General features: G+C 39.4%; 1 protein-coding gene across 21 annotated transcripts in view; it reads left to right on the top strand.

The window, feature by feature from the left end:
• The window catches only part of ARPP21 (cAMP regulated phosphoprotein 21), a 248,662-nt gene that overhangs the window by 120,353 nt on the left and 105,696 nt on the right, over positions 1–22,613 (top strand). For 14 of the 21 annotated variants that reach the window (XM_081164496.1, XM_081164497.1, XM_081164480.1 and 11 more), the window contains exons 2-7: positions 10,404–10,579; positions 12,368–12,528; positions 13,261–13,302; positions 13,773–13,856; positions 17,423–17,573; positions 19,740–19,818. In XM_081164496.1, coding sequence (XP_081020622.1) covers positions 12,406–12,528; positions 13,261–13,302; positions 13,773–13,856; positions 17,423–17,573; positions 19,740–19,818 — 479 coding nt within the window. In that variant the 5' untranslated portion in view covers positions 10,404–10,579; positions 12,368–12,405. Of the gene's footprint in view, positions 1–10,106; positions 10,130–10,214; positions 10,316–10,403; positions 10,580–10,616; positions 10,742–11,557; positions 11,779–11,845; positions 12,057–12,367; positions 12,529–13,260; positions 13,303–13,772; positions 13,857–17,422; positions 17,574–19,739; positions 19,819–22,613 lie in introns of those variants that run through there. The other 7 variants (XM_081164482.1, XM_081164493.1, XM_081164498.1 and 4 more) reach the window with 7 other exon arrangements.

Raw genomic sequence — 22,613 nt, 5'->3', positions numbered from 1 at the left:
ATTGAGTGAAGGTAGAGCATAGTCTTTGTGGCTGGCTAGTAGCCATTGATACCTTTTAAAGCTTGTGTTAGAAGAGAAGAAATCCATCTCGCAGTCAGAGATGTGTCATCACATCTCTGGTATCACGATTCTCTGGCTCTCCCTGTGTTATTACTTATTTGTTGTGAAGAATTAAAAAAAACTCACTCTGATTTTGAAATATGACTAACGAACAGTTTTTAAAACATTCTTAGTCATGCAGTCTTTCAGGCAGAGGTTATTTAAATAAATAGGTTTATCTGATATCTAGATACAGCTAAGAGAGTGTGAAGATATTTTTTTAAGCAGCAACATTAAAATGATCTCCAGCCCACACCTGAAGCTTGGCCCAACGCTTAGACACTTCCGAAATGATATGCCGGTTTAGAATCCTGTTGAGGGTTTGGGGAGAAATTGTTTACCTTGCAATGTAGTGAGAACTTGGCAAAACTGATGGGTTTTGGCAATTGCAATGGGGCACAAGAGGGAGGTGGGATCAGGGCTTATTTTTTTCCAGCTGGAATTTGCTGGAACTCAGTTCTGGCAGCACTCAGGTGGGCGCCATTGCCATTCCAAGAGAATTCATAGTGAATTCCAGCACCTCCTTTTCTAGAAAAAAACAGCACTGGGTAGGATCCATATGTGCCCTTGAAACAGCAGGGTGGCAGTCTGTGTGCCGGAGCAGTAATGTAGTATATTTGTGGTATCTTCTCCCATTGTGTCCTACAAAACCTGAAGCTTCCAGAGAGCATCACAGGCATTCAGGTGTGCAGTGAGTAGCAGCACTCTTAACGATGGGCCACTGATGTCAGAAATGGTGGTTGCCAGGTTCTCTGCATTTGAATAGAAGTGGGTGCACCTATAATAAATGTTGACTACACCAGCAATATGGACAACAACTGGTTTTATTTATTGGTTTCTGGTTCAGTTTTCAGTTTGGCATCCATCTTGGAACTGTTACCAGGACCACAGGTCTCGATGGCGCTCAGCTCCAACTATTTCTCAAGAGACCACTTTTGCCTTTTGGCCACTAGGAGACAACCATAGAAACATATTACATCACCCCTTTCTGCTACCTGTGCTTTTGGAGTGAAACTATAAATTCAAGGGTATCCCTGTTAGCCTGTGTCAAGAGGAGAGAGGCAAACTCAACCTAGGATAGGAGCCCAAAACCTCTCAGGAATATATATTTCTGATAATAGAATATATATTGCCATTTATTCCTAATCATTGAATATTTACTGTTCAGTGGATGAGTTGACAGTGCAGACTAATACGCATTGCACCAAATTGTATGGATTAAGAACGGAGCTGAATTACTGTGCGCTATGAGTTTTAAATTCAACTTCTTTAAATGTGTTTGATGTGAATAAATTTTCACACACACACAAACACACTTTTTATTTTAGGCCACTTTTCTGGGTTACTATCTGCCCAGAATGGCTTACAAATGAACAAAATATTTTAAAAGGTATACAACAGTCCAAAATTTGAAACTTTAGAATACTGCAAATCAACTTTTGACTAAAAAAATAAATACAGAACCAGAAGGAATATAATTGAGACAGGCTGTCACCCAGCTAACAACCATCATACCTGGAAGGAAAGATGACAAATTAGCCTTAGGGTCTTCTGAGAGCCTGCAGCACAGAGCTTTGGTTTGGGCCCAGCAGAAGGAAATTCTAATTCAATAGGGCCACCATAGAGAAGGATCTCTCATGCCCCCCCCTCCACCAACCTAGGGGGTGAAAATACCATGGGATTCTCTGAAGAGGATCTTAAAGTGCAGGCTGGATAATATGGGTATGAGTGGTCCAATTAATGGCTTGGGCCCAGCTGGTTAGAGTTTTAAAGGTCAAAACTAGCACTTTGAATTGGGTTTGGAAATACACTGGTATCTAGTCCAGCTGATATAGTAATATAATTTGAATGGTGAAAGAGTGATTTTGCGACATTTTAAATATTTGTATAAATTAATTCCAGCAAAATAATGCAAATGGAAGGGAAGTAAACTTACCAAAGCCAAGTTCAAGCAGAAAATTCAAATGGGGAAAGTGAGTGTAGTTTTTCAAGCAACTGCCTTTGATTCTTTCCACTCTTGTCTCTTTGGGCTTGGTTCTTCAGTTGGCTGAGGAACCATCTGCAAACCACTGCTGAACTAGTAGAAAGAGTATCTCTTTACTTGCAGTGGCTATGTTATAGTTCCACACCTTACCAACCGAACCTTGAGCTCTGCTGTGCTTCATATCAAAGGGTAGACCCAAGCAGTTTTTTTATATATAAATACAGTGGTGCCTCTGGTTACAGACGCTTCAGGTTACAGACTCTGCTAACCCAGAAATAGTACCTCAGGTTAAGAACTTTGCTTCAGGATGAGAACAGAAATCGCGCGGCGGTGGCGCAGTGGAAGTGGGAGGCCCCATTAGCTAAAGTGGTACCTCAGGTTAAGAACAGTTTCAGGTTAAGAACGGACCTCCGGAATGAATTAAGTTCTTAACCCAAGGAACCACTGTCGCATAAAATCATTTCCCCTGATAAAGCATCTACTCAAACTTGTTGGGAGCCACACCAGCTTTCACTGTGTTGGGTTAGACATACCTAACAAATATTAGTTCTGTTTGGGCATGCAAGCAAGCAGAGTGAATGGAGATGAGCTTGCTAAGCTCTGCACCCTTCCTTCACGACATCACTCTGCTTTTCACTACCCACAAGTCATTGTTCGAAGTCTGAAGTGGGGAGCTGCTTCTTATTCTTAGAGGCTCCCTGCATATTATAGAGCCCCACTTTCCCAGGATTCTGAATCACTCAAGAGAATCTGTATGAACAGAGGAGTTGTAGCACCCTGCTTGTGGTTAACGCTTAGCTGGAATGAAATATTCAACGCAGCAATAGAGAATTTAAAATAATTATTTATTTGTCAGACAAATAAATGAGAGGCACAGTGGTATATGGTTACCAAGCTCTGGCCTGGCCTCCTGCCATTATGGCCAGCACTTATATTCCCTTAATCCAGCCCCCTTTGCTCCTCCTTTGGCTGCCTCTGTCCAATCAGCCTGGTTGGATTTCCTATTGGCTGATTGCTATAACTAATCCTAAAAGATACACCCATATCCTCCTGTCCTTATATGGAACACAAAGAGCTATATATTGTTACATCTATAAATGACAAATAAGTAGTAATATATCTTACATGTGTCTCAACAAGGAATCTTAATTACCAGCTCACCTCTTGCCCTCCTTGCCCTATTGCCTTCTAAAACAAATGGTTAATCTTAAATTTTTATTTTAAACATATGTCAAGGATCTTGAGTTTCACATCAACATTGAAAGATCTCCTTCATTTGAAGGTTTCTAAACAAATGCCTGACAGCTATATATCAGGACTGCTTGGATGGCGTCTTCCTGTCTGGCAGGGGGGCTAGGCTGGTGGCTGACTTAATTTCAGGATAAATACAACTCTTACAACTATATGAAATAAGAATCTAGCATTTCTTAATTCCTTTGCATAATTACATTTAAGCAAATATATTTAATACATAACATAGGTAGCCTTTTAAAAGGAATAAGGCCTTTGTAAAGTAAAAAAGGAACTCAGTAAAAAAACAGCTTTCAAAAGAAGCCTCTTCAGTTTACACACACCCCTTCAGCCAGCTGCTTTTCCCATTAGCTCTTCCCAACATTTATTGCCCTTTAACTTTCTCAGTTTAAGAAAGAAACAGCTTTAAAAAGACTTCCCAAAAATGCTCTCCCAAAAATGCTCTCTTTCTGCCAGCTAGATGCTTCTCCATTTGGTCTTGGCCTTTTAACCTTAGAAAGAAGATCTGGCTCATTTTACTGGGAGGCACATTGGTATTATTTTACTATTTACTCATTCCTAATTATGTTTATCTCTGCTTTTTTATCTTCTGTAACATGTAGGGTCAGTGTCCTCACTCTCAGCCTGTAATTCCCCCTTTTTACGACTTTGAGAATTGTTTTCTGCTATAAATCAAGGGGCCCCTTGTCTAGGAGGAAAACATTGCCAAGGTTCTCTAAGCAGCTGTCTTCTGCCTGGCATGAAACTTTTGAAAATCTTTAAGCTCTCTCTTTAATATACAAGCCCTGATCAAACATTAATAAAAATGCAGGCTTATGCCTGATGCCTCAGAGTCTCCCTGCTTTAGACTTTGCTCTCCAAGCCATGCCAAACAGTTGAAATGTTCAGCCTTTATATGCAAGCAACATGACCAAAATAAGACTATAGTGTATATCTGAACATACTGATTGTGTTCCAAGGCTGAAATTGTATATAACAACAACAACTTATTATTTATACCCCGCCCATCTGGCTGGGTTTCCCCAGCCACTCTAGGCGGCTCCCAATCGAATATTAAAAACACAATACAGCATTAAACATTAAAAACCTCCCTAAACAGGGCTGCCTTCAGTTATAAAAGTCAATGACAGGAGAATTTGCTAATAGGATTGGCAGATTAAATATTTAAAGGACAATGGTTGGGAGGAGTTTTGTGTGCAATAAAGAATATCTATTAGGTTGTACGGCATAATGTATTAAAATGCGGATAATACTTTATGTTGTATTGTGAGGTAATATAGCCTGTATATGTATAAACTTTGGTACAGAAACTTGGAAATAACAGGCTCCCTTCCGCGACTCATGTACGATTAGCAGTATATAGATATATCTCAAACTTGTAGAGTGAATGGCATATACGGTAAGCCTGAAGCTTGCACACATTTAACTTGTGCACATTCAGCTATACACGCTTGGTTTCTTTAAAAAAAGAAATTAATTAAAAAGGGGACGGAAAGGGGATGGGTGTCTGGGGAAAAGGGATTTGGCTCAGTGTGTTTTGACTATACAGTGGTACCTTGGGTTAAGAACTTAATTCGTTCTGGAGGTCCATTCCTAACCTGAAACTGTTCTTAACCTGAGGTATCACTTTAGCTAATGGGGCCTCCCACTGCCTCTGCGCTATTTCTGTTCTCATCCTGAAGCAAAGTTCTTAACCAGAGGTACTATTTCTGGGTTAGCGGAGTCTGTAACCTGAAGTGTCTGTAACCTGAAGTGTCTGTAACCTGAGGTACCACTGTACGTGATTTTGGGTTTAGACACAATGCCTGGAATGTAACCCATGCATAAGTTGCGGGCTTTCTGTATAATGAAACTTCATATCTAACCAGAACCTTTACCCCAAACACTAGCAACTGAGACAAAGTACTGCTGATAACACTAAACTGTGGTTTAGCACTAAATTGTGCACTTTCCTCTCCCCTCTTCTTTGGTCCAGCTGTGACTGTTTTAAATTAAATGCCATTCATCATTATGTCTGAATCCTAAAATGTGTTTAATTTCAAATAAAGTTTAGAGGAACAAAGCAACTTTGTGAGCCATGCTTTAAAGCTGTCTTGTTTCAGTCCAAGCCAAGACTGTAAAACAGTTTGTCCAGGTTCAGAATGAAGGATAAGCTGCTGGCCATGCTGGAGGAGAGGTGAGCTGGTTTCTGATGAGCCTGAGGTTAATTTGTGTTATGGCAAATCATAGTGTAGCATTACACCCAAATGAGGCCACTGTTTGGGTGATTCTTTCAGCTGAAATAGGTGTATGGGTTTTCTTTGATCTATATAGCTAACATACGTGGAATCATACCCCACGATATACTGGTGACCCTGAGGTGTCTTTATGTTTTCTTCTGTTGGGCTCACTTGTTTGAGTCACCTTTTGAGCAAGAACTACTTTAGACATATCATTTCTGCTGCCTGGGCATGGCACCATATCAGTCTGGATTAACAGGTGGAAGATCACTGATGGAGAGGCAGGATTCAAATTCAATCAATTGAATCAATTGAATTTGAAGGGTGTTTTCTATTTAATCATTTGCCATTTCATTGCCCCAGCAGGCATATTTTGCAACCCAGAACAGCAGCAAACAACCAGATGTTGGGATGCAATCAGGTCAAAGTTTTATTGACTGCAGTAGGCAGGGGTAAGGGTTGGCATGGCAGCATGGCCAGGATCAGTTTATCAATCCACCCACCCCTTGCTGGTGAAATGTGCTCAACTGTGGCTGGACTGCATAATGCCCATTTCATAGGAGTCGCCCAATTCTAAACCCTATCATGGTGCGAGCCAAGCTTCCAAAGTTTCACTGGGCAACCAGGGTGAGGAGTCCAGCCAGCCAGAGAACCCAGCCTCAGCTTGGGACATGTCATGGCCAATCCTCCCTTAGACCCCTTATGGGCTTCCCACTTCACTGTGTTAATCCTGCCCAGTGCACTTATACATAGACAACATTATTCCACCTAAGGAAGCCATAAATGTTCCTTGGGGAGAAGGCAAAACAACAACAACCCAACCGAGGTTTGAGAGAGAAAATTCCTTTCCAGCCCTGTCAGCTAGTGATCCGAATTGCTCAGTGAAGGATCTAACACGAGGGTGGGTAGCTCACAGGTCAAAACCGCCCCCAATCCAAAATAGCCTACAGGAGAACTTTCTCATTTGCTGCTTGTCAGGCCCTGCTGGGTGGGGTGGTTAAGAGCGGTAGACTCGTAATCTGGGGAACTGGGTTCGCGTCCCCGCTCCTCCACAAGCAGCTGCTGGGTGACCTTGGGCTAGTCACACTTCTCTGAAGTCTCTCAGCCCCACTCACCTCACAGAGTGTTTGTTGTGGGGGAAGAAGGGAAAGGAGATCGTTGGCCGCTTTGAGACTCTTTAGGGTAGTGATAAAGCGGGGGATGATTTACCACTTCCCAAGTTTGCTGTGGCCAGGACAGAAGATGTTGGGGGTTATCAAGGAAATTTTGGATTCAAGGCCATCCCAGATAGATAGATGCATTGGAATATTGTGGTCCATGTCACCTGTAGGAAAACCACTAGAAGTAGACCTGTGCCTATCAAGCTTTCTGTGGGTCTACCAGTGGCCATTGGCATGAATGGGTTATACTGTTGGCAGAGTACTTCCAATGGAGCACCAATGGAGGTGCAGATGTGCTTCATTCTAGCTCCCCTCAGCCAGCCTTCAACAGGCATTTGAAGGATTGCTTTAAAACTAAGCAGTATTTTGTCTATATTTATTTCAAAATTTGTAAACATAATGATAAGCATTTAGCAAATTTGTAGTGTACTTTCTGAAGCTGTATAAATGCGCTTTTAAGCTTTAAATAAATGTGTTTTAGGTTTATAGCAAGCAATTAGTCTGCACTTTTACTTAGTAAGAATCTAAATAATAAATAGATTTTTTTTTATTTAAATCAATTATTTAAATTGGCCTTTTTGCTTGGTGATTTAAATCAGTGATTTATACCCTAATGAGCTTAGTGCTGGGGAAATCAGGATTGTTAAAATAAATGTGGAGATTATTTATATTATTTTAACTGATATGAATATTTTATTTTTATATTGTTGTAACTCACCCTGGTGCACTATGGTGAAGGGGGATCAAGAAGGATCAACAATGAATTGATGATGATGATGATTTGTGACCCATTGAAACTCTGTTCAGTGAGGTACAAAGGCAGATGGGTGTAATGGTGTGGTTTTGGAAGATAGATTAGATCTGAGTTTTAAAGGGGGAAAAGCTGGTAGATTGCAAATAAGTGAACATTAATCCCGATTCACAAAACCAAATCACTATGGCAAAATTCTCTGAAAAGTAAGCTATAAATAACTTTACCACATTTTTTAAAAAGGCTTGTGTGAATTGCCTTCAAAGCTATATCTACAGAATTCAATGGCACTTAAACTGATTTTTGGGCAGGCATGCCTGCTTATGTCATTTTTAAAATTGCAACTCAATGTACTGATCTTAAATTCGTTATTTAGAAGCAAGCCCTATTGATTTTAACAGAGTTTAGTTCCAACTGAGGTACAATCTGATGTTTGTATGCACCACTTGGGAATAAGCACAGTGGGACTTACTCCCAGGTAAAGATGGATTTGATCATTCTACATGGTTGGCTGGGATTGAAAGTACCAAAACTCATGAGAAGTTTGATCCCATCCCACCTATAGCTCCTGGGGCACAAGTAGAAGCAAATTCTTAGCCAGAGAAAGTGACACATTGCAGCAATGTGAGCACTAGGGATAGGATATCATGGAAATAGAAGTGTTGAAGGATGGCATGTTGATCCTTACAAAATGGGGAATAACTCTGTATTTGCTGCTTGATAACCTAACTATTTGGAGAGGCCACAAGATTAAGCTTTGAGTTTATGGATGGTCAAAGAAGCTAGTTCACTTAAAACAGATTTTACAAGCAGTTTGTGAATGTATGTTTCATATATGATTCTTATACATGATACTCGCTTTATGTTTTCTCTCCAGTGAGAATTGGGGAAAGATAGCCACAGTGGAAATAACATATTATTTTCACATGAAACAGTGTGTATTTTGGAAACTCATTGAGGAATCTGTTTCTTGCATAATCAAAGCATTTAAATGCAGGTTGAATTGCAGTTCGTATCAGCAGTGCATGTTTCCCCATCATGAAATACATGTGTATCGTTCTTGTTTTAGGTAACAGGGTTCATCGTATTTTGAAAACTGGGCCCTGAAAATCTTAATAAAGCCTTATCTTTAAAAAACAAAACAAAACATGTACAGGTATCCAGACTTAGTAATATTTTTACCTGATGCACCACTTCCATGTGTTTTCACTGACATGGATCTGTGGAATGCCAAAATAGAATGTTTCCTTCTTCTCCAATATTTTATATGCTTTTGAACAAGTCAAGGTATCTTTCTGGTTATAAGGCAGTGTACTCTGGGTTTCTACAGTCCAATGAATGGCTCGACACTCATTCAGTCCTAACGTTTTATTATACTTCTTTCAAGCAAAACAGAATTGTTTTATTTGGCGCCATCAGCAGCAAACAATCAACAGCTTGTAATGTCTTTGTGAATTTATAAGGAGGCACTAGCACTTTTACAAAGACCTTTGAATCTTGGATTGGTTTATTAAACGGCTCTTGAACAAACACTCCTTATTCTGGTCCAGCATGGAAGTCTGTTGATGGATTGTGCTTTTTGCAATTATTTTTCTCTGCCTCTTGTCATAAAATCAGGGAAGCACAATGCGGATTTTATTTTGTTTTCTTTGGAGCTGGTTTCCAGTTCATTTTCTTACTATTTGGTAGGGTGTGTTTTTTTTAGCGAGAAAGGATAAGCAGTGATGAGTTAATCTGTAATTGGTTTGTTCTCAAGGTGCTGCAGCCACTCCCATTGCTTCAACATTAAGGTTTTTTCCCCTTCGAGAACAATTACTGTGTTGCTACTAATAAGTTTCAGCCAAGGAGGGAGTAGATAACATTTATACTGTTGTTGCATATAAAACAGAAGAGGTGAGAGAAACATGGCAATTTGTCTGAGAAGCTCTCAGCATAATAAGAGATTAGAATATGGATTGGGGGGGAATAAAAACTCTACTTTGTAACAGTTATTGAAATTTTTTTTTGCGCTTTCTTTGGACAACAGAACTGGTGCATCTTACAGTTGTTGCCACTGTTCACAATTTAATCCCGTTCTAGGAACTGCTGTGCATTAGTGTTACCTGGTTCGTGACATCTCGTTTCCTAAAGATTTAATGAAGGTTTAAGTGGTTGGGTTGTCAGATTTTCAGTCAGTTGCCAAATCCAGCTCTTGAAAAGGCAGCCATGATATTTAAGTACTTTGTAAATGTTTCTATTTTCCTGTTAACCTCTCACTTTTCTTTTTAACCAAATGCCCATCTGGTAGCAACATTCGGTATAAACATAGCGTAATGCATTTTTGAAGCAACTGTGCCTTCTGTCTCCCTCCCTAAGCAATCTCCCCCCTCTTCACATCCCACTTCTTCTGCCTTTCCCCTAATTTCCATTGCTCAGAATTGTTAACTCTCTCTTAGCCATTTTTAATGGCTCTATCTTATTACAATCAGCTCATTTATACCTGCTGCTGAGGTCACTTTAGGAAAGAACAGAAAAGGAAGGGTATTAATTCTGAAAATTGAAGCTTTAGTTACAGCAGAGACATTATTATTTTTTCTTTCGTGACAATATTGGTTTCCATTGAGGCAAAGATGAGCCTTTTTTTAAATGCAAAGTGCTAGAATTCACTAAAAAGGTTAAAACTGAAGTGAGTAATCTTCGGCACATAATATGCAATTGTTAATTTTAGCTCCGTGCGTAGGAGCTGTTATGACTTGAACAGCCGGCTCTAGCCTTCATTAGAGGAGAAGCTCACAGTTTTTTGAGACAGGTGGAGCCGGATCAAGCTGTGAAACTGATTTGCTTGAAGCTGGTCATTAGTGTTAGAAATCTGGTCTCTATTTTATCTTTTAAAACCCTACCATGATTATATCTATTATTATTGGTATTTACTTTTTGTCTTCCCTCCCCCTCCCCACCAGGTTGATGATGATGATCTGTCAAACTCTTTAAAGGAACAGCATGGAGATTGGCACTCTGAACTGTTAAATGGGGTCATGGGACTCACATTGTCATTGATCACTTGTGTGGATTTAACCAGTGAGGAGCAGCAACAGCAACTGATAGAAAAGCCTCAAGAATTAACACAGCACTGAAGGTAAACAGCTTCTTTTTGTTACGTACCCATTGGCAGAAGGAGGTATAATTTCTGTGGATTTGTGCCATGCCCATACAGCCACATCAGGTCTGTGAGCATGTTGCTTTACGTGTACATCTCTGGAGTGCATACCAAGCAACAGGGATAATGGTTAAGATTCAGGTAACATATGGAGTTATATTTGAATTTATGAGAAAGAATGGCTTCATTTCAGATATGAATGCTCTGCAAATAAACGGATCAGCTGTAGGGGAAAGTGTGTGTGTTCCGAGAAAAGAAAATGTATTAACATGACAGTATAACACAATAGCCTAGATAAAGAATGGGTTTATTTGATTGTTACCAACCTCCTCTCTAAATCATGCAACTTTTGCCCCAGTGTTCACATATAAAGAAACAAAATATATTGTAAGTGTTTTTTTGGGGGAAGGGGGTTAAAAAACAAAAACAAAACATTCATTGTTCAAAGCCCCAATTCTTTTCACAAATCATGTTCCCCTTGAAAATTTAATTATGGAACAAGACCCTTTGTGATCTTTCTGTTAAACTTGACAAAGTAAATGCAGCCAGGATAAATGTATACCCAGTTTTCTGATTTCCTTTATTTAAAAAAAACAACAACCCTCAATGCACATTGTATTTTCCTTTTGAAATAAACAAAGAAAGGCGGCATTACAAAGATCTATTCAGTGTTAATTGCAACCTGCGAAAGAAACAAGATGAAGACTCGATTTATCTAATAACCGTTATTAAATTGTGAGAAGGGCAAATACTGAAACCTGTTTTGAAATAACTCCTCTTCTCTTCCACACTTAATTTTCTTCTTAAGATTTCTCTCTCCAAAAAGTAAAACAAAACAGGCAAATTGGGGGGGGGGGGGTTAGGAGAAGAACAAAAAGTGCTAAATTATTCATGAGATACATCTGACAACTGATCAGTAGCGGAGGTGTTCGGAGCTGAGGGGGTATTTCATAGGGAGGAAGAGGGGAAATAATAATAGGCTTTAACTTTGAAAAGCCGTATTGAGCTCCTGTGCAGCACACTAATGTGAGCTGAGACCAATGCAGTTAAGATATCTTCATAAGAGCTTCCTGCCAAGGGCTTCCAGGAGGATTTTTACTGTGCTGGAGAGTGACATAGAGTTTGGAGGAGGCTCGTGGTTTCTTATAATGGAGCTGTCAATTTGAGGGCTTGAAATGGTGACAATGGGGGTTTTATTGCCAAATTTAGAATTAATGTTTATGTTGAGTTCCTCTTCATCCAGGGCTTAATTTCTCCCTTTCTTGTAGGGAGTGCTTATAACCTTGTTGTGTGTACACAGGGGGGAATGACTGACTGGTAGAGGTGTGGATTAGGGTTTTTTTTTTCCATTTTCCAAAAAGCGATTGACAGTCTAGCGGAAGGTCTGGTCTGCTTGACGCCTCCCCAACAGAAAAGCACGCATAGGTTATCGTTTATTTGGTCCATCACCTACGTGGTAAAAGAATTCACTTCCATCCCACATCCATAGCTGTGGGACAAAAAGGGTAGGGGGAGGAATTTCACGTCCGTATTTTCTGCCACAATGAGTACTTGAAAGCAAGCTGTTCTACTTGTTAGCTTTTACACAATTCAACGTTCAACTAGAATACTTCAGTCCATTGCCGTCTGCTGAATTGCATTGCCCTAATTCTTGAGTTCCTTGCTGTGCTTTGTTAGTTCATCATGGAGGAAATAAAAATGTCTCTCGTGGGAATCAGATGGCAAATATCACCTCCTATTTTGTTTTTTAATGTCTTGACCTTTCAGGTCATCAAATCTTGTTCTATTAATTTCTACCTGGGAGAATGTCTGAGCAAGGTAAAACAGAAGACACTGGAAGCGAGCAAGACTCAGCCATCTCCCAACAAGAGAATTGCATCCTTAACTCAGAGGTAGATGAAAAAGATGAAAATGGCAAATCAGACCAGGTAAGAACAAAAAGCGACTTTTCCGTTAAACTACTGGACTTTTTAAAAGCAATTTTGTCATTCTTTAATTTTTAAAGACCTTCTCCGCACCCATTTTGAGTAGGTATGGCATGTCTTAGATTTTCCCTTTCAATTCTGGGAGATCTGTATTTCTGTTAACTGCATCCGTCATTAAAATTGTTGCATTGTATGAACACAAATAAATGCATATCAGATCAGTTCCTACCTATGCAAAAAAGAGGAAACTGCTTATATTGTGAGAAATCCATTGGGAAACACTTATGATAGTGGAAAGGAGGAAGAAGAAAATAGTTATCAGCACCACTGTGTATAGATAGAACTTTTGCAGTGCCTATTGTCTCTGGCTTCAGATTGCTATGAAAAAAAAATATTTTTTAAAAAAACAACAGCAGCAGTAAAATGCCACACTGATTTGAATTCTCAAGGAGAGATGAAAACAAAGGTGTTTCAGAGGGTTTCTGTAGACTTACGTTGTAAAAATAATGCTTTTATGTGCATATAAAAATGGAAATGATTGTGGCTAGTTACCACCAGTGATATTAATGCTAAGGCTCCTTAAGGAGTCATTTTAAGGTCCACAAGTTACCAAGTTACCTGACAATCACCACATGAAACTGGTACTTCATGAATGATTTAATGAACTTGCTGCTATTCCTGTTATGCATATTTTCCACCCATAGACATGCATAATTTGTCACTTGCTGTTTGCAGAAACGAGGTGCTAACCAGAACCAGCAGAAAAAGAGACTCAAGGTAGAGATTTTGACTACTTTCTCGGAGTCAGGATAAACTAGCTGGGGGTGGAAAGATCCATGTATATATTATGAAAGCGTATTCCTACTTTATTCATTTGTGCAATAGTTAGTTACAATAAGGTTAGTGGACTTCCTTGAGTTATTAGCTATTTACTTTATACAGTGTAAATGCTTAAGATCCTTTTTCATTTGAATACCTGCATTTTGGTGGGAACTTCCATTTTATATTAAATTATGCATAGGGATTACATTATTTGCAACCTTCACTATATCTGTGTTCTACCTCATGCCATCCCAGCAACACAGAACCCCATGTCCGTGAAACAAAATTTTCCCTACTTTGAGGTCTATCTCTTTACTTTTTATTTTTTGAAACACAGTGAGGAAGGCTAGTACACACACACACACACACACACACACACACACACAGGTATTCAAAAGTGATTTCCTTATTCTTCTATATTTCAGTCAGGAGGGAAGGGTAAACTGGTCCGAAGTCTCGCTGTCTGCGAAGAATCATGCCCTCGTCTGGAAACAGAGAATGACAACCAGGTATCTAAGACCAAGCCATTAACTGCATGGTTAACTTTTCATGTGCATGATGGCATATTTGGGCTTTAACTGCATTTACTGATTTTGGGGAACCAAAATCACCTTTCACAAGAGCATACTTTATAATTATTATTTTAGAAGTTGTCTGGTTTTTAGCGTGTACTTATTTTGAAATAAATGAGTAGCTCTACAGTATGTCACAGGGTGTTATTTGCTCTCTTTTTTTTCCAGACCCCCTGAAAATTTCAACAAATGGAAAAGAATTCAAAAGAATTCAGATTAATTATTTTTTAAAAAAATTAAAAAGATAGAATTGTTATTTTCTCTAAGGCTATCTCTTGTAAGACTACACCAGACATAGTTCTGAGTTCACTCTGGCATCTAAGTCATGCAAGGTCCATGTATCAGTTCCCCGGAACCTATTTCATAGTAACATCCAAATTCTTGACACTTTTAAGTCAGAATGATCTAAAAGACAGTGCATTGTATTCCATATGGTTCATTCTTCTGACTCTTGGTGCCACTTTTCCAACTGCAAAGCATGTGTTTGATTTAGTCTGTATTGGTGTTGTATACCATTTATTCCAAAGAAACAAATATATGGATCAAATCAGGAAAATTTGATCTAAGAGACTTTAGAATTTTGCAAAACCTTTCTTCTACACTTACTGCAAAAAAGAAACGAAAAAGAAAGAAAAGCTTACATTGTCTGCTTATAAAAGCAAATTTATCAAGAACATAAACCAAAAAAGTAAGCTTCTTGCCAGTATTTCTTACTTGAAGACTCAGACATTATTTGAAGAATGAGATCAGCCATAGAGAGGGAGAGGAGACAGAAAACGAAAGATGAACTTTTGTTAGCACAAAATAATTCTCACATTTAAGTGTACTTTCTAAGACTTTCCGCTACTAACTTGAAATGAAACAAATCATACTCTCCTCTTTGGACTCTTTACTACGGAGGGTTTTATTTTTTTGAAAGACCAAAAAACCCACCACCCCATATCTTATTGCGCTGTGGGGTTTTTGTACTTTCTCGCTGCTCTACAATGACAGTTTATGCAGTAGGACACTAGATAGATTATTTTATGAGTTGTGGGTAAATATTTTGAGAGGGGGGGAAAACAATACTATGACACATTGACTCAACTTGCATATAAGAAATGTATGGCTTTTGTTCTGCATTTTATTTGTGTTTTCTATCGTTTTAAATGGAAACTGAAAGAGGAGAATATAAATATATCACAGTATATTCAATGTTGCATGGTAGTTACTGATGTACTCTGCAAAAAAAAGAAAAGGAATTTTATACACTTCAGAGGCTAGCAGGTTTGGAGGTAAAAACTAGATACCTCTTCTCATGGTGCAATCCTATGCATGCCTACTCAAAACTAAATCCCATCGAGTTCGATGTCACTTCTAGATTAAGTGTATATTTAGGATTTCAGCCTAAACTGCCTACAATGCAAGGCAGAACAAGGTTGGGATTCACAATTATTCTGGTTCCTGCCACTGTTTCGTCCAGTACTAGGGAGAATGATCTGAATATAATGTAAAGAATGCAGGGATTAAAATACTTTCTGCCACCAAAGTCTCCTCTTTAAGGATTATTGGCTTTTTATGATTCGATGGGAAGTATACTTGATTTAAAACTTTATAATGATTACCTTTGCACTAGGAAAGTTAGAGCTGTGCTCTCCTTTTTGAGCTGCCTGAAGGGTACTGGAAGGGTTGGGCCAATGGAAATTGTTTCTTTCTTTCTTTCTCTTTTTCTCTAAGTTAATTTGGATTTTTTTTTCTTTGTTAGTTTATTTTAGCTGTTTACAAAGCACAGGGTCTAAATTATCAGAGAATGTATGGTACATTGCCAGTACTACAGATTGTACTACAAACCTAATGTTTGTATTATATTTAAAAATTTGCCTTGATTTTCCTGTGTAGGAAAAAAAATCTTGTTACCTGTATTACTTGATCATGAAAGCTTATCTGATCGCACACTTTGTCCTTACTTTAAAGGAATGTTGCCTCTAATGTTATGATATTGGTTTATCAGTGTATTATTGCAAACTGAACATCTCCTGTTGTTCGCTAAACTTTTCCTGTATGAATGTACTTATCAACGTTGTAATTTTACTATTGAGTAAAAATATCAATAAAAAGTGAATATAAGAAAAAACAATAGATTGTTTTCACGACTCTGCAGCACTTCTGTGTGTGTTTATTTCAAATGCAATGAATATGTAGAAATGGTATGTTATATGTATGGCACAAAGTATATATGCTGTATGCTTACATGTCTGTTTTAGACTATATGTAAAGTCTGTCTTCCTTTCCATCCCCTGTAAAAATGCAAGTGCACTATAACTATCATTTTGACTTCAGGATAATAGAGTGCACATAGCAGAAGAAATTCTAATTGTTTCCCTTAATTGAACAACACAATTGCACTTTTATCAGCTTGCCAGATTACTTGCAGGGAGTTTACCGCAAATTCAGACAGAGCTACTAACTATAAACCATGCATTTTCACTGTGTATTTCTCCCCAATAATCTTCAGTTCAATTCACTATACCTTCAGAGTCACGGACCGTAAGTTAACATAAAGTTATGTCCACTTAAGCTCCAGTGATTTCAATGACAATTATGTACATAATTGTCTACTGTATTGGGTTCATAAACAGTTAACCTCCCCCTGCCACCATTCACATTTTATAACATATTCCCTAAGAACTACACTTTGGGTTATATTGAATGCTGGTCCTACTCAAAGTGGACCCATTGAAATTAATGAACATGACTAACCTAGGTCCATTTCAATGGGTCTACTCCAGGTAGGACTGGCATTGGATAGAACTCATTCAGATATATTTTAATGTGCTAGTTGATGGATCTAGCAATATAAGATTAATGTTAACATTATTGGGACCCCATCAGTAATACATATATTTATAGAAGGTGTGGACATCTGAGTTATTTGTAATCTAATATGCAGACTTAACTGCTGCACTTGACCAGCAGCAAGTTCTAGCTTCTTAATTCTAAGTAGGTGTCACCAATTTCCTTATATCAATTTTAAACAGAAATAAATTAAGTGTGCTTAGGTTTTAGGTGCCTCAGTCCTCGGTCCATTTACTTTGAAAGACATTAGCTTGATACCAGTGGAATGTATTTTATACCTAAGCTTTTGATCCTTAAGATTTTAGTTGTAACCCCCTCATTCCTGAGTACTTTTCCTTAGGCACTTTTACTTAAAAGTGCTTCCCACTGAGTCCAGTGGGATCTGCTTCAAGGAAATTATAATTAATCTGAAGCAAATAAATTAGGATATATTCAGAATTAAATCCTAATCCTCTGAGGTATATAAACGACATAAACTATATAAGTAGCAGGAGGCAAAATAAATACCGGGAAGCAAAATTTGTCCCTAAGAGTACAATATTTTTTTCCTAATATTAAGTTCACAGAAGACAGTTTGGCTTCAGCTTTTCTAAGCATGCACTTCATAATGCATTTTGGAAGCCAAGTTTCCTGAATCTGGCCCTAAATTATTATATTTTTTTCAACAGGAATCAATACAACTGCAGCTTTCAAGTTTCCCCAGCCTACAAGAAGAGGATAAATCTAGTAAAGATGACTCTGAGAAAGAAAAAGAAAAGAATAAAAACAAAGAGAAAGATAGAAACAGTGAAAAACCCAAGATAAGAATGTTATCAAAAGGTGAACAAAAATATTTAAGTCGTTATTCAGTCATCTATCATAGTCACGTATGAAGAAGTTCTTGAATGCAAGAATGTATTTGCTTGTTTTTGTTGCTTATATATTTGATATTCTGTATACGTCTGTGGAATTGTAGTGTATGTATTTGTTTATGCATTGTTTGTGGAATATATGCAGTATGTCTATATTATCTAACGAGCCTACACAGTTTCTGATCCACAAACTCAAATGCAAAGCCAATCCAGGGGGCTTCATTAAACACTCTGGTTTGACTTGCTGGCTGGAACTGCAAAGCAAGGGAACTGTGAAGAACTCTGCTGGTCCTAATATGTGGCCAGTGGTCTCTGTTCAGACTGGAGGGTCACACATTCTGCTAACTTCAAATTTGAATCAGTGACTGCATTAAGAGGGAGGATTAATTATTCTGCTTTGGGGAGGACAGTACACTTGTTCACTCGCCTCTTTCCCCCACTCCCACCCCATGTCCCTGGAATGAGATCAGTGTTGGACCTTGGGTTTGGGCAATAGCTGCCTCCCCTACTTCACTGTAGAGAAAAAGTAACCACAACCAAACCATATAGGGGCAGCTTTCATTCAGTGTGTGTTTGTATGTGGTGCATGTACACAATTATTGTATGTGATTGCAAGGAGCCCACTAAAAATACTGCATGAAAATGGATGTAAGAATAGCTACCCAATTTTGCTAACACATGCCATGCCATATAATTTGTTGTTAGTGGCACACTACACTCTAAAGCCAATGTCCATATTTTCATGCTGACTAGGATCCATGATCATTATCAGCAGTTGGGTGCAAGGGCAGGTGCCTACAATGAGTTCTTCCCAATAAGTAGAAAGGGGAAGAGTGGGAGCTTTTGCAACTGCAGAGATTTCTATCTGTGCAAATAACCAGAGTTGCTGTATGGAGGGGAAGTTATCACTGCTCTTGCAGAGTCTTCCATATGTGTTGAGTGAGGTCCAAGCACAGAAACCTGTTGCTAACAGAGCCCTTGTCTTTTTATATTTTGTTCAGAAATCGACTTAAGTCTTAAATATGAGTTAATAGACAATTAAATTGCCTGCCGCATTTTAAATGTCACGCATGAAATGTGCAAGATTATCAACAGATGGCTGGTTTATTTGTGGTTATCCAATCTTCCCAGCTTATTTACAATAGGTTTTTTTGAATGAAGTTTTGTTCTCATCTCTATGGACAATGTTCGAAATCCATTGTGCATATATATTTTAAAAAGTGCACTTCATTGCTATCTACACATTCACACACGTCACTGCTTCCCAGTGTTGCACGATGCAGATTCTTATTCATATCCAATATCATTCTATTGATACCATGCAACAAGTGGTTTGGAATGCAGTCTGCAAGGCACTTTGCCAGTGTAATGACATTTAAATGCATCATGTGACCTTATAATGGGTGCTTTATGGATTGTCAAAAAGGGTGTACACTTCATCGGTGAATGCAGTAAAATGAATCAGTCTGGCTGAAGCTGGACAAAATATTAAAAAAACCACCCTGCTGTCTTTGGGTATTTGGGGATGTGAAATATCCCTCAGAGAAATGTGCTAATCTTTTTTAAAGACTTCTGTTTCTTCAAAATTCAGTTCCTTGAGTAGAAGCCTCCACATTCACACTGAAATTTTGCTCAAAGTGAAATTCAGTACAGTTCTAGATGAACACATTTATAAAATGGTCAGGGGAAAAATCCCACGTTGTGTCCAATCAAATCCCCAAAGTGGTTCTGATTTGCCATTTTGTCTTTCACATCTGTTTTGATTTTCTATCTCACCCATGGTTGCCCAAACAAAACTAATTATGTCCAAAACTTGCCTGGTATTTCACACACACATATGCACAATATTAACAGTTCAAATAGTTGGAAAGGCTTTAGGTGGATCTATACATCCCTTGTATTATTCTAAAGCACAGCACTTTAAATTAATATCCACTTGTCCTTGGTGCTTGTAGCTGTTGGTACAGTGAACATAAAGTACGGGTACCCTCCCACTGTTCTGTGGGGTATTTTTTCCTGTGTTAGGTATTCTTTCAGACAGCTGGAGAAGGAGAAAACTTTCCTCCATACAATGGCTTTAATTTTTTTTTAACCTTTAAAAAAATGAAACTATTAGTAATGTATGTTTTTTCAGACTGCAGCCAAGAATACACAGACTCAACAGGCATAGATTTGCACGAATTTCTGGTTAACACATTAAAGAATAATCCCAGGTAAGTAGGCCTTTTTTGTGTGTGGCTTGAGAACTTAGCAATTGGGAGCAATGTGGTGTTCGTCCTAGAGTGGTCATGGTGTGGAAAATAATACCTATGCTGCTATGAAAGCGTATTGATTTTTAGCATAAACCCCTAGAAGTACTCCATAAGCTTTCCCTTTCCCCATAGTTTAATTCCTTTCTCAGGGAGTTAGCCACGTCCATCCACACACCTCTCTTCCGAGACATGCAACACAGCATCTAAAAACCCGCAGCCATCTATGTCAGTGTTTCTCAAATATAGACATACTGCAAGATGTGATGTGGGCACTGTCATGGCAGCTCCTCAATGCTCTGTCGTTAGTTAGCCAAAATCAACATCTATCACAACCATCTGTGATCATGTAATCACACATTTTTGACAACGTAAGGCTAATGCCCAGTAAACATAAATAGCTAGTGATAAGGGGAGTCAAGTAAAAAAAACAAAAAACCCCACACAGAATTATGCAAGGCTTATGTGTTTGGTGGAGTTAGGATTCAGAGACCTGGTGGGGACTGGCAGAGGTTTAGAATACAGATACCCAATAAGGAGGAGCCCATCTTAAAATACAGTGGTGCCTCGCAAGACGAAAAGAATCTGTTCTGTGATTCTCTTCATCTAGCGGTTTTTTCATCTTGCGAAGCAAGCCCATTGACGGATTAGCGGATTAGCGCTATTAGCGGCTTTTAGCGGCTTATCTGCTGATCGGATCAGCTGATAAGCGGCTTAGCGGCTTAGAAAAAGGGGGGAAAGGAAAAAAAACCAGCAGGAACTCGCAAGACATTGTCGTCTTGCGAAGCAAGCCCATAGGAAATTCGTTTTGCGAAGCACCTCCAAAACGGAAAACTCTTTCGTCTAGCGAGTTTTCCGTCTTGCGAGGCATTCGTCTTGCGGGGCACCACTATAGTTGCTTCAGATCCCAGGATAAGCAGAAATACTGACTAGGCTTATGCTGTCTGTGTTTTGTCATAAAACTAAACTCTGGTTTAGTGGTACAGGAACGAGTCTTGGGCACATGCACCACACACCCCACCCTCAGTACAGCATTTGTTTCCTGTTTGGTCAAATCATAGGTAAAACCTAAAGCAACAACCATTTCTACCCAACATATCCTATTTTGGACATGATGACAAACTGATTTGTTGAGAAGTAAATGCTTTCAGTCTCCTCTCCTTGTGGTCACACAAGATGACAAGGATTTTGGGGTTGGGGTGGGGGAAGTGAAAACAAGTTCATGTACTGAACTATGGCTTGGCATAGCAAATGGTTAATCATGCTTCAGTCTGGTACCAGCTCTTGAAATAGAATATAATAATCTGTTCCCTTGGTGGGGCCGGGGGCTGCAATGAAGACTAGGTCCTGTGAACATTTTCAGTTTCTTAACTGCTACACCTTAGACACTTTTACACATCAGTTTTATGGAGAACCACTGACATAGGTAATCAGGTATCCCTGCATTTAAAGCTCCTCTTTTTGTTTGGAAGAGTAAAATGTCCTGCCCCAACCCCAGATATCACAGTCCTGTAGAACTCCAGTGAGTTAGGAAATCTTATATCATATGACTCTACATCCAAAGAAAAGACAATCTGCCTTACTTTAATATATGATCAAAGTTAAAACAACAACTCTGTAACTACTATTTACCGTATTTTTCGCTCTATAGGATGCACTTTTCCCCCTCCAAAAATGAAGGGGAAATGTGTGTGCATCCTATGGAGCGAATGCAGGCTTTCGCTGAAGCCGGGAGAGCGAGAGGGGTCGGTGCGCACCAACCCCTCTCGCTCTCCAGGCTTCAGGCAGCTATCCGCAAGCCTTCGGAGCTCTCTGAAGGCTTACGGATAGCAGCCTGAAGCCTGAAGCCCGGGGAGCGCAGCGCCAACTCCCACTGCGCTCCCCGGGCTTCAGGCAGCTATCTGCAAGCCTTCAGAGCGCAGCAGGAGTTCCCTCTACGCTCGGAAGGCTTGCGGATAGCTGCCTGTTCTGGGGGCTGGGGTTGGGGCAAGCTCGGGCTTCCCCCATCCCCAGCCCTGCAAGCTCTGGGAGCGACGGCAAGGTTGTGCGCAATCTTGCCACCGCTCCTGGACCTGTTCTGCGGGCTGGGGTCGAGGGAAGCTCGGGCTTCCCCCGCCCCAGCCCCGCGCCTAAAAACGAAGCCAAGACAGCAATCGGGATCCATCCTGCTCGCTGTCTTGGCTTCCGCCAAAGCCACGCGCAGCCTCTCCCGGCTGGAGAGGTTGCGCGTGGCTAAAGAGGAAGCCAAGACAGCCAGCGGGATGGATCCCACTCGCTGTCTTGGCTTCTTTGCTATTTGGGGGTGGGGGGGAGGAAATAAATTTATTTTTCTTTATTTCCCCCCCTGAAAACTAGGTGCGCCCTATGGTCTGGTGCACCCTATGGAGCAAAAAATACAGTACTCTATTAATAGTCCTATTATTATTATATTACTATACATTTTTATAGTATATCATAATGATGAATAAATAATTTTGATTGCTTCTGATTTGATGCAGATTGCAATTTCCAATCCAAGAAAGATTAGAAAACAATATCTAGTTCTCATTTTCTGACAATTATCAAAACATCACTATTATTATCATTATCATTATCTTTATCATTATCCCATGGATAATCCCTCTAGATATTGCTGAACTATAATTCCTATCGGTGTCAGCATGGGCCGTGGTCAGTGATTATGTGAGTAGTGATTTGGAGGGCCATAGACTAGCCCCACCACCCTGGCTGTAATACATTATTTCAGAATCAAAATAATG

The sequence above is a fragment of the Podarcis bocagei genome (assembly GCF_964188305.1).
Source record: "Podarcis bocagei genome assembly, chromosome: 12".
Taxonomy (NCBI): Eukaryota; Metazoa; Chordata; class Lepidosauria; order Squamata; family Lacertidae; genus Podarcis; species Podarcis bocagei.
This window is presented reverse-complemented; position numbering and strand designations above follow the sequence as displayed.